Source organism: Pseudophryne corroboree, chromosome 7, assembly GCF_028390025.1.
Source record: "Pseudophryne corroboree isolate aPseCor3 chromosome 7, aPseCor3.hap2, whole genome shotgun sequence".
In the NCBI taxonomy this organism is placed as follows: Eukaryota; Metazoa; Chordata; class Amphibia; order Anura; family Myobatrachidae; genus Pseudophryne; species Pseudophryne corroboree.
Genome location: NC_086450.1, coordinates 47,433,896 through 47,447,223, shown reverse-complemented (window position 1 = coordinate 47,447,223; position 13,328 = coordinate 47,433,896). Strand labels below are relative to the sequence as shown.

Genomic DNA, 13,328 nt, shown 5'->3' with positions numbered 1-13,328 from the left:
AATTATACAGAGCAGCAGATTGGTTGCCATGGGCAACTTCTCCACTGGTTCACTTCTCCACTCTTTTCACTGCTTCATGAATAGACCCTACTGTTTGTGTTATGAATTGTGCCTGGTTTAAGAAAAAAAAAAAGGTTCACCATTTACTGATATATTTCACTAAATTAACGTCAGAACTCTTCTAAAGAGGACAAGAGGACCTATAGTACCCAATCAGATTCTAGCTTCATTTTTTAGTTTTTGTTAGAAAAACATAGCTAGAATCTGATTTGCTACGATGAGCAACAACTCTGCCTAACTTTAATAGAGTGTTTGACACATCTCTCCCTATAGGCAGGATGTATCAAGTATCCCACTTATACATTCCACTTCTAGTCGCATGCATGCCAGCATACTGTAATGCCCGTGTGCATGAATACTTACCTGCCGGCCCAGGAGAGTTCTTCCCGTGTAAAGCAGTCTCAGCTAAGTACTAACAGCCAGGTTTATGACCCGGGAGTCCTAAGGCACATGTGTGGCCCACGGCTAGCCATGCGCAAACTGTGGGGGGGACGGGCTTTCTATAGGCAACGTCTTCCTAGAATCCAAAGGGGTATGCTGTGGACCTTAATATATATGGAGATACATATGTACAGTATAACGGTACCAGATTTTTAGTAATGATACATCCCGCCCAATGTCTCTTTGTCATTATCTAATCTGGTACTAAATAGTTGGCAAGTGCCAAAAATAAAGACCTAGACAGAACTCTTCTGGGTGTTCCTTACAGTACACAATTTTTCTTTTTAAATGAACAAGTCTATAAGGGCGTTTGCTAGATAATATGGAAAGTGTTACGCTGCAAGGTATCAGAGTTATTTTTCATATTTCTCTATCTTTCACAGAATCAGTTTGTGTACAGAGATGGCGGCTACACCACTCAAGAGTCAGTGACCCTGCCATACAGACCAGCTGCGTGCCCCATACCAGAGGTCCCTCCGGTCCAGGGTGCAAACGCTGAAGCCTTTGAAGACACCTGCTGTAATGGAACGCTGCGCAAGCAGAACCCAGTGCGAGCGCCAGAAGAAAGCGTGCTGCAGAGGTACAGCGCCGACCCAACCTCGTTTATTCGAGAGCGCACCGCTCAAGGCATTGTAGGGGAAGATGGCTACATGACTCCCATGATAGACAAACCTAAGACAGGTGGGTCCTCTGCACTAATTCAGCTGCCAGTTCTTCCTTTTTTCTATTGGACATAATAAATACCAAAGTCATCTATAGTCTATATTACTATAAGTACAAGATGCCATGCATTGTGTCCCTTAGTCTGTGGGAGAGTGTTCTGTGGTTTTCCGCTGTACAATTCATCTGTTGTACTGAGGGATTGCTCCTAAAGCTTTATGTTCTAGTGCAGTAGTGAACGTACCTCAGTTTGCAGAGTATATCTTGTGTTTTGTCACACTGCACTTGCTCTGGAACCAAGTGTACAGAAGTATGAACAATGCAGACTCGTACGCATTTCAGTTGCATCTACACATTTACAAGGATGAGGAGGAACTGTGCTGTATAGAATGTTGCAAGTGCGCACTCAAGTCAAAGATGATGACAAGTATGAAACCAAGCTACAAAACGGGGGAGGACGCAGCGCACAACTTGGTCAACTCTCCATACGTGCAAATTTATTCATATATTTCCATGAACACAATGCATGAGCACATGTGCCCAATTTCTGTCCAACTCTTAGCTGTTCCCATTGGGGTCATCAAACACATTGCTTATGAGACTGGTAATGGTTAATGGCAACCAATCAGATTCCAGCTATCATTTTATGGAATGTACTAGAGATATGATAGCTAGAGTTTGTTTGGTGCCTACGGCCAACACCTCTACTTATCCTTTTTAGAAGGTTTGATATTGCTACGCTAAAGCATGAGCTTTAAATGTGTAGGGTTAAATGTATTAAACCTTCTAAAGAGTAGGGAAGAGGGCAAGTGGAGAAGTTGCCCGTAGCAACCAGTTTCTATTAAATGATACATAGAGGGTTGCTATGGAAATCTTCTCTGTTGGTCCACTTCTCTATTCTTTAGAAGGTTTGATGCATTTCTCCCAGAGTGAGAAGTAACAATGAAACACTACTTGGTCTCTGAATGATAACAATACTCTTCATGGATTATAGCTGGCCATGCACCGCACCGGACGATAATGGTTACATATGAAACAACTGTTTGGTACCATTGTTGATCAGCGGCTGAAAAATGGTCTAGATCGTTTGGTTCTTTCAGCTGTTTCTACACTGTTAAATTAAGATTGCCTTCATACATCATACGATTTATGGAGGTCTACCTATACCCATGCTGTCGCTCCTCTGTTCATCTGTCTGTCAGGTTGTATGCACTAATGGTGCAGTCTTTGGCCAGCTTAGAACAATGTCAAACAAGCATCCTTTACATCTGGAAACAGAAAATCTGTGTTCGTGGTGTTTGCGTCGTGTGCTTATGTGCCCGGCTCAGTATATTTTTGCTAAAACACTTGTTATGTAGACTTTTGTCGTTGCCAGAAATGTTTTATTTTTGTTTGTTTTACCAACACCTGTGTCTCTGTCTTGTCTTACAGACTACTTGAGTCCAGTGGAAGAGAATCCTTTTGTCTCAAGAAGAAAAAATGGTGATCTACAAGCTTTGGATAACCCGGAATATCACAACGGACCCAGCGGGAAGCCCAAATCAGAGGAAGAATATGTCAACGAGCACCTATATCTTAACTCTTTTGCCAAGCCCATGGAAAATGCAGAATACCTGAAAAACAATGGACTTACCGTGCCAGAAAAAGCCAAGAAGACGTTTGATAACCCGGAATATTGGAACCATAGCTTGCCACCCAGGAGCACCATGCAGCACCCAGATTACCTGCACGAGTATAGCACAAAATACTTTTATAAGCAAAATGGACGTATCCGGCCAGTAGTGGCTGAAAACCCAGAGTACCTGACCGAGTTCACTCTGAAGCCAGGCACTGTCCTCCCCCCTCCTCCTTACAGGCACCGGAACACTGTTGTGTAGGCGTTTCAGTATTATTCATATAGGGAGAAACCCCAATTCTCTTGGATTCCTTGAGCCCGCCCTCTGTAATAGCCACCTCACTTCCTCAGGTGTGCTTCCTCTCCATGCCAGATCACTCCCATAAGAAGGTGGAAGGATGCTCCTGGTTATGTTTATTGTTATTTATTAAAGAGAGCACTTGATGAAGTATCCAGACCCAGCAGCTCACACAGTCTTGGCTATTATCCAGTGACCAGACACTGACCACTCAACAGTAGATCCACTGATAATGTCAACTTTTACGTTCCTACTTAACAGATACTGTACATCAGTGTTTTCAGCTCGAATCACTATTTCATGCACAAGAACACCAAATACTCGTACATTTGTTGAAATGTATTTCCTCTATATTAATATATATGGGTACTGGAAGCTCCAATAGGTTTATCATAGCTTTACCATTTAAGATTGGTTGCTACTGAGTACCATAGTACATAGAAACGCACTGACATGTAGAAATATGGTTTGAGCTGAAATATATTGTAGTAGAACCCTCTAGTTATGACGTAAAAGGTGAAAATATCTGGTTCTCCTTCGTACTCTGAGTTGATCTTGAAGCCTATGACAAAGACAGTGTTGATTATGAAACATATGGGGCAGAGAAAATCTGACGTTCCAGGTCTGAGGATACAGTGTCCCTATCATGGTAGAACCAAGACATTCTCATTTGTGTCACGACAACGTTCTTTGACATGAGATGACGCAATATGTATATATAATATCTTTGGTCTGATTCAGCCTTGTCCAGTTAATGGCAATGCAATTAACGGTGAGATATGGTATCTGCCGAACGGTGAAAGAAGTCCAAGCTCTGTTTATATAATATTATCATTCTTTTTTTTTTACCCTTCCTAAATCACAATATTTAATGCCATACAGTGTCAAAAGCCAGGAATTTGTAGCCTCCAAGCCGTGTCTCCATTGTTTCCATATCTAAGCCACAATATAGAACATTTCAACCACTGGCACCAACAAAAGCCCCTTTAAGTGTCATCAAGACGGTAATGAGAGAAGATTGCAATCCTTTTGGCCTAAGAAGAATGGCTTCCAGTGGATATTATATTACAACAAGTATAATTGTTTTAAAGTTCTGATTTTAACACACTTCAACCAGCTGAGATACGAGAGACCTGAGCCAGATATGACAATGGAGATGTTATGTTATATTGGGGACTAGGACATTCTTGGCCACTGGGGAGTTGAACGTTCGAACTGTAGGGAAGACTTAATGCAGCAGGGATTTGCAGACTTTAGTCCAGAAAGTCAGTTTTGCACTTAAGACTGTAGTGTCTCTTTTGTCCTTTGACAGACTGTTGTATGTTTCTTTTCTTTTTTCTCTTCGTATGTTGTTTTGTGTTTTTGGATTTTCAATGAAGCAATATGGAGGCAACCAGCAGAATCAAACAATGTACACAAAGACTATGGACGTGCCAAAACAAATGAATATTATTCGTAATAACATAAAGAAGTCAGTATAAATTCTTTTGAAGATAAGCTACAGAATGATAGATCATGTAATGGGTTAGGCAGATTATTAATGAGAATTATTGCAAGGGTCAAGTGCATGAATGGGAGATTTCAGTCTTTACTAACAGTACAACATTATTTTTCATACAAGTTCACAGTTCCTAAAGCTAAACTCTATGACCTGTTTTGCTTTTGACTCCTCCTATAATAAGCTGCCCCCTATTTATGGATGGGAGGGCAATATACTAACTCAGACTTAAAAGCACTTTAAGGTCTTCCTGCTGTTTGACTTGCTAGTTTTGAGATGAACATCTCTTATGTGTTATATCAGTGACTGTTCAATGTTTTAAAAAGCTCGTATGACCACCACCATATGTCTGTTGTGGAGGTTAATAATCTACGGTGTTGGGGAAGATTGGTTTTAGGAGTTATGCTGCTTCTAGGCCAATCTCTTTGAGAACCTGCAATTCCCGCTAAGATATAGGGACACGTAGAGTCCCTGGGAAAAAGAACCCAAGAACAAACTTACTTCATTTGATTATGAGGTCTTTATTTCTTAAAAAATATATATATCTATACAAAAAATTTTCATTTAAATGGGGTTTCGGGAGGGTTAGATATCTTCTGAGAAGCACAGACATGCAAATACCTCTCATTGTTTTCTTATCATACCTTATTAAGTTTATCAGTTGTTTTCAGTTCTGTTTGTGTTACGTATAGAATCTGTATGGGTAGTACAGTATGTAAAGAAATGCCAGTACATATAGTATCCTTAATATAGCTAAATTCAGCACAGTATTACAGATAAGTATATATACATATATAGACACCCACCCACCCACAAACAAACATAAATACTGATCTATGTGAATATAATAATTGGGCTGGAATACACAAAATTGGCAACCAGGTCCCCTAATGTAGATACATTCACGGAGAAGACTTCATGGTAGCTAAATTGTAGACATTTCTGTCCCTTTGAAATAAAGTAAAATTCATGAACATTAACAGGAACGGTAAATAAAATAAGAGGAATGACCAAAGTGCTATAAGAAATTATACCTTCATGCACAGATAACATACTTTGGTCTGCAGCTCCTGAATTGCACAAAACTGCTATAGGCCAATATCTCCTGCGTGGTTGCTTAGCAGACACTTGTGCTGAGCATGAAGTGGTGCAAAGAGTTCTACAGAACAGGGCCGTGGCCAAACCATGAAGAGCATTTTGTCCGAGAGTCTGGACAACCTCAGCATACAACTTTTAAAAAGTAACAACGGAGACAACATATGTCAAGACACTACAGTGCCAAACTATGGTTTACCACCCTCATCGCATTTTGTGTATATAATAATCCGCATCAACACTGCCAGCTGTTTAGCACCATTCACGATGAGGAAAATCTCTTCTCCGCAAATTGATTGCATGGTTTGTAGATTTGGATTTGTGCATTAGGATTGAACTGCATCTCTGAGTCTAACAAGGCAAACGAATAACCCTCTTGTCAGTTGGGCGGACTGCAATGATCTTTGGAACAATTATGTACTATGGACTCACCCAACGTAAGAGGACCGTCAAAATCTATTTTGGAAGCCAATTGCACCCAGTGAACGTAATGTGAATCACAAAAATGATTTATAAAGTGCAGTCATCCTTTGCACTGATGGTATCATGATATTATGTAGCATGGGTATCCGGACTCTAGGTCGACACTGTCTAGGTCGACACCCATTGATCGACATTGAGTAGGTCGACACCTGAAATAGGTCGACACAACCATTAGGCCGACCTGAACAAGGTCGACATAGAAAAAAAGGTTGACATGAGTTTTTCACATTTTTAAAATTTTTTTGAACTTTTTCATACTTTATGATCCACGTGGACTACAATCGGGAACGGTAACCTGTGCCGAGCGCAGCGAGGCACCTTGCCTGAAGCTCACTCGCCATGCGAGGGGACATGGTGCACTAATTGGGGTTCCCCGTCACTTTACGAAGAAAACGACAACAAAAAAACATTAAAAACTCATGTCGACTTTTTTTTTTTCCATGGCCATGACGACCCATTTCTTGTGTCGACCTAGTCACTGTCGACCAATAGGTGTCGACCTAGACACTGTGTACCCTGAGTCCCATACCCTGTAGCATTAACTAGTACTGCTGTAAAATGGGTCGATTATTATTTAATCCCATTGTGTATGGAGGAATTTGTACAGAAACTTTGCAGACTCTTCTGTGTGGGGTATTTAACAGAGCAGCTCTAAGAGAATGGCAGCTAAATAGGAAAGCAAAGCATCTGACATGAGAAATACACTTGTAGTGTAACCTAGCATCTATATTAATCATGGGCAGAGACAGAAAATAATATTGATCCCTTCCTCAGCATCTACGCTTGAGATACAACAGGAATACTGTTAGCTACACAAAACGCTATGGTTACCACCACGTTCCAGCTGGAAGTATTTAATTGGCCAGTTTGGACCTTGGTGTCCACAAACCAGAAGATTATATTTATTTAGGAATGACCTCTTACAAATTTATCTCTACGTGGTTATATATCTTTTTAGTTGGTTCTTGTTTTATAGAACTGCATATAGTAATATCCCATTAAGATCAATATATTATGATGGAGAAGAATTTGATCACCTGCTGGTGGTAAAATTGCCATAATGCAGTTCCTTTTGTGAAGATTAATGCCTAATCGCGGGCACATCACTTATTCTTTTAATTGCTGTTTTAAGAGGCGCATAATGAGATTTGGGATTTTAATCATCTTAATTTAAACGCTCCATTGTTTTATATATTCCCTTGTTCTGATGTTTAAATTGTTCAATTTTAGACGCATGGTCTTTTTTATTTTTTATTTTGACCAATCTCTAGTAATATGTTCCATTTTAATATCACATTTCCATGGTTATTACAGCTTACTTATGCTACGCTATGTAGGGCACAGCCACCCACCTGCCTGAAACTTTGCCATTATGTAAGGTCATTGTCTCCAAGCTGTAGTTACTAGCAACGTCTGTTCTTTAGTTTTCACTCCCTTGAGAAAGTACAATGAATCTGTTTTCAGACTGTAAGTGATAATGAAAATCACCTACCATGTGTACAGTTTCAACCAACGGGCCGGAATTCGGAGTTCGGCGGCTGTGCGGGGTGCCAGCTGGACGCGGACATTTTTTTTAAAGGGGCAATCACTTACAAGACATGGTTTTGCCTTGTAAGTAAATGCGTCTTTAAAAAGAAAGTCAGAATTCAGATAGCATCCCACATGCCCCCCACACTCGGGTGCCATTACATCCAGTCCAATATATCAGTCATATTATACATCATAGATAGGTGGCTGATGACCCATTATATGTTATTTCTCACATGTAGCTTTTTTTATGTGTTTGGAAAGGTTTTTTTTTTCAATACAGTGAAGTTGTAGTAAGCTCAAATATTATAATCCCTTAAGAAGTTTAACTGGAAGGCGCAAAGTACATCCTAGTATAACTAGGGGGGGAAAGATCTCTGTGTGAATTAAAGACCTTGCAGAGGGGAAAAGGATGTACAAACAAAGAACGCCTCATTAAAGTACACCTTTCTGTTTTAATTATCTCATTTAAATGATTCCATCCTGTGAAAGAAAACCATTTATTCACTTTGCAAGAAACGCGTCAGCTTCATGAAACTCCCATCAAACTTCTGCAGCTGGTGCAACTGTCCAAACATAGGACGACATCCCAAAAGTAAAAAAAAAATGTTTGCGTCGGCTTTACAATTTCAAATTTTGCAGCTTGTAGTTGACCATTATTGAAGATCGCAGAACAGTGCAACACCCATGTAAGATGTATACATGCTAGTTGTATAATGTGGCTTTTAGTTGCAGAGTCGGAACACTGTAACGCGTTTTCAAATTACTGGTCATATGGAATTTAGGGGGACATGTACTAAGCAGTGATAAAAGTGGAGAAGTGAGCCAGTGGAGAAGTTGGTCATTGCTAACCAATCAGCATAGGCGTAACATTTATAATTTGTATACTGTAAAAGTATACAGAGCAGCTGATTGGTTGCCATGGGCAACTTCTCCACTGGCTCACCTCCACTTTTATCACTGCTTAGTACATGCCCCCCTAAGTTTGGAACAATTTGACATTTTAACCCTTTCAAGCTACCCGTGTGTTGCCCCGCTTCTGCTCTCTTATCTAGCTGCCTTTTAAATGTATACAAAAAAAAAAGAAGAAACAAAATGTGTATGTTACTCAGAAAATGTGAATAGTATTTTTATAGCTTGTCAGAAATACAGCCAGTGGAATTTGTACATAAGGGTGGGTAATTTCTTCATTCACAGACATCTTTCTTTGGAACGTAGCTGCTCTTCCCTTTTGGTTTGAATATATTTATGTACAGCTGGTGGTTTAAATTTACGTATTTTTATTATTATTATTTTGCTCACTCTTGGTGTTACTTTTATTTTTTTTACATTACTTGTGATTCTGTTGCCGTGGCTTGCTTAGTCCCCGCACTTGCTTTGATTATTCTCCATGTGAGTGCTCCCCGCTGTTCTAAGAAATCCCCTTTGGTTACTGTAATTTTTTTCAATGAGGGACTGTTCCCTGCCCTCGCACGTACACCCCTTCCCTGCCAAGGGCGATCCACTACCCGCAGGATCTCCTTGGCAGGGAAAGGGGCATTGCAGGTTCCGTTTTAACTTTTTAATATAGTATTATTTCTTAGATTTTTATTCTTTATGTTGTAATTTCATGTGAGGAGTTTTGATTAATGTTGTACTTGTTGTGACTTGATTCATTGCTTATGTATTGTTCAAATGCATTTTAAAGGGAGCTATGAATGCTGCCTTATCTAATTAAATTTTTACATGAGATCCTTGGTATCTAACCTGCACACCACACCACCATCTGCAGAGCTTCTGATTTAATATCTGTTTATGTCCACCCTCGGCCAACAATGACAGCTAGAAGCATCTCTGTAGGATGATCATTGGTGGTGTCAGATCCTCGCTAGGGAACCCAAATTCAGGTGAACAAAGAATAATTATTTGGGGATTTCTGCTTCAGTTCTTTTAACCTCAGTGCTACTTACTGGCTCAGCAATGCATCGCTCTTTAATGGTGACAACCTACCTTACAGAAGGAGAGATGTGTCAACTTTTGGAGAGAGATAAAGTGGAGAAGTTGCCAAAACTACCAGTCACCTTCTGGCTATCATTTATCAAGTACATTTTATAAATGAAAGCCAGTGGCACATTTGTTGCTATGGGCAACTTTTCCACTCTTCCTCAATAGAAAGGTTCGATACAACTCCCCCTATGTGTGGCAATATAGGTATGGTATCTCCATCACTCTATACTAGAAGACAATAAACAACTTCTATTATGACTCCCTATTATATGAACATCATTCAGGTGTATGTACAGGAACTTCCTTCATCAGTAATTTATCCATTATACAATATTCTGTTTCCTGTTCTCGATACGTATATATCATTTTCCTCTGACCTTCCATCTGGAACTTCCATCATCAGTAATTAATCCATTACACAATATTCTGCCCCTGTTCTCGATACGTCTATATTCACCTGGCCTACATTAATGACCACTTTTTGCCATTTTTAGGTCAAATTTACACTCAACCTATTCAATGCCCGTACCGGTTTTTCGACTTGTCGAAAAATCCGGCACTGGCTAAAAACCGTTTTTTGGCGAAATTTTCGCCCATGCCGATTCGACCCAAAAAAATAGTGAAACAGCATTGGTGAAAATGGATTAAAAAATGGGGGATAACGCCTGCAATTGAATACCCTATGTCGAATTACCTATGTCGAATTAGTGCTGTTTTTGTGACCAGTCGAAAAAACTGCACTTAATTGAATACCCCCCCTAAGGAGCGGATTCAGTCAGCCATGACTACTTACTGTGGGCTAATTGATCTGACTGGGCTATTCAATTATAGTCCGCAGGCTGCAGTTAAAGTGGATTTCTGTTTGAGCCTGAAGAAATCCGCATTAAATTCACTGATCACGGGTGTCGTCAAGCTTTTAACCCATAGCTCTGAGAACGTATCCCAGATTCTGTGGGTTAGTGCACGGTAGCGGGTGAGGAATAAGTGTTGTAATGGAATAGTCCTGGCATTTAAAGCCTGGGGCTACCACCCTCTTCTCGGCGTGGTGAATTACCATATGCAATTGAATCCGGCCCTAAAAGGGAATTAAGATAATTGTGTCAGGTGATAAAACAGGAGAGTATCCTCTTTGAAGTGAAATGGAAAGTTCAAAAAAATTCAAGTTATAGAAAAATAAAATAAATTATGCCCTCAACTTTAGAATCTAAATAGTAACCCCCTGTATTGCCCTAAAATGAGCCTAATTCATAAAACTGCATTTACGTCACTCTTTAACACTACTTATCTTTAGTATTAATCCAACTCTAACTGGAAGCTTAGTTAATGCGCTAACTCTATCCTAACGTTCTGATAGTGTTCTGATCCTACTCCTAAAACTATGATGTGCCAGCTATCCTTACACAGAGTAACGCTGATCTTGTTTTACCAGAAAACTATTATATACTGTACAGAACATTTTACTTTGAGATACAGTACAGTCACCAGTTTCCTCTAGTGTTTGGCGAGATGGATAGGGGCCTACAATTGTGATCTTTGCTCAAGGCCTATCCATGTATTAAGGCCGTGCATGTGATTAATACATATGTATGCAATGCAGTGAAAGTTATATATGTACAAAAACACCACTAGCTTCCCACGGATGTATTCTCTTTCCAAATTCAAGGAGCTCTTTATAATTTGAGGAACCTTTTCCCAGTAATTTTCATGTTATTTTAATTAGATCAATGCCCTACTAAATATGTACTAATCAATAATTTTGGGTTGTCTTGGTGCATATTTCAATTTATTGAAAAAAGGTAAGGATACCTACTTATAAAAAGAAACAGCTAAATTCCTCCTATTAATGGGTAGAAATGATTTAGGGTACATAGCCATTATAAGTTCCACGCCACATCCGTCCTTCGCCCCTTCCCAGAACCAGACTGAGTAGTGCATTGCTGATGGCATGATGCAGCACATGGTAAAAAAGGAATCATAGTTTAAGTAAGTTACTGTCCGGGTCATGTTTTGAGTCTGTTTCAAGTTAAAAGGATCACCTGAAATTTGTTGGGTGTTTTCTTCACCACCTTTATGCAGATTGCACAGCCAAACAATGTATTAAAATGTTCTATAGTTCATTGTGATTATATAGTGTAGCCCAAGCCTGTAAGCTGCCATTTTGTGGTAAATCTTAAATATTCATGAAAATCTAGACTATCAAGTCAGTATAAAAAATACTGATACAAAACCGTATTGAGGCATTTTGTCAATTGCTTAATATGTTCTCATGTACAGTATATTTTTCATTCCAAAACCTTCTCCAGAACAGTCATGTCACAAAACAGCTGCCTCCCCATGAACCTTGTTTTTGTCACAAAATGGCTGCCCACACTGTGTCCAAATGACAATTAAACCTTTTAGCAAACCAACATCATCTTATTTTTAATTTACCACTAATATTATTTATGAGAAAAATGAATATTACAACACTGTGGAGTGTATGTAGGAAGAATTGCACCAATGCCCACATAAATAACATTCGTTATCACCTCATATCTCTGCCATTTTTAATGTTTTTCAGTAACAGTTTACTATCAGCCAGAGGCTGTAACATGACTCCAGTAAAACCCCATTTGTGCCATGAGCAAAAAGTAAAGTGGTATTTAAAGCTATGGGGGAGATTTATCAAAGGTTGGAGAAAGATAATGTGGACAGACATTAAGTATTTCCTGCATTGTGCTGTCAAATGAGCGCTCACGATTCTCACATTTGGAAACAGATAAAGTACCAGCCAATCAGCTCCGAGCGACCATGTTACAGGCTGTGTTTGAAAAATGACAGGAGCTGATTGGTTGGTAACTTTTTTTGTCTTAAACCTGCAAAAACAGCTGTTTCTGCATGTTTTAAGCACAGCAATAGTTTGATAAATAGGACCTTTTGCCATTAATGCTACAGCTTTGGGCAGCTAGTTTAAGGAGTGATAACTATGGGGGATATTTCTCAAAGCTTTCAGATAAAGTGGAGAGAGAAAAAGTACCAACCAATCATCTCCTGTAATTCTTCAAACACAGCCTGTAAAATGACAGTTAAGAGCTGATTGGTTGGTTCTTTATCTCTCTCCAAGCGTTGATCAATCTCCTCCTATGTCTGCATAGTTTTCCAGTTACAGTTATTGGGGGTCAGTCTGACCCGTTTGCTAGCTGCTTTTTATCGCAGCCGAGCAAGCGGGTACCCATTGCGAAGGCCGTAGCCGGGCTGCGATCGCCTCAGTCTGATTGACAGGCAGAGGTGGTTGCTGGGCGGGAGTGGGCGGAACGGCGGCCATTTTGTGGGCGCGATCCGGCCAACGCAGGCGTGGCCGGACTGTGAGGGAAGTGGCCCGCAGCGGCTGCGTGACGTCATACGCAGCTGCTGCGGACCGGGGAGCGACGAGTAGCTCCCGGCCAGCACGCTAAAGCTGCGCTGGCCGGGAGCTACTCTTGAAGTGCAAAGGCATCGCCGCTGTGCGATGCCTTTGCACTTCTGCGGGGGAAGGGGGGGCGGCACTGACATGCGGACCGGACTAGCACTGTGCTGGGCGTCCCCCCGCATGTCAGTGTGAATGATCGTAGCTGTGCTCATTTTTTTAAGCACAGCTACGATCATCTCGGAATGAGGGCCATTGTGTGAGCACACTCTTGCTTTCA

General features: G+C 40.4%; 1 protein-coding gene across 3 annotated transcripts in view; it reads left to right on the top strand.

Annotated features, from left to right (window-relative positions):
• The window catches only part of ERBB4 (erb-b2 receptor tyrosine kinase 4), a 1,260,323-nt gene extending 1,247,236 nt beyond the window's left edge, over positions 1-13,087 (top strand). For all 3 annotated transcript variants that reach the window (XM_063933142.1, XM_063933143.1, XM_063933141.1), the window contains 2 exons: positions 885-1,182; positions 2,593-13,087. In XM_063933142.1, the coding sequence (XP_063789212.1) occupies positions 885-1,182; positions 2,593-3,038 (744 nt within the window). In that variant the 3' untranslated portion in view covers positions 3,039-13,087. The remainder of the gene's footprint in view (positions 1-884; positions 1,183-2,592) is intronic.
• The last annotated feature ends 241 nt before the right edge of the window (positions 13,088-13,328 follow it).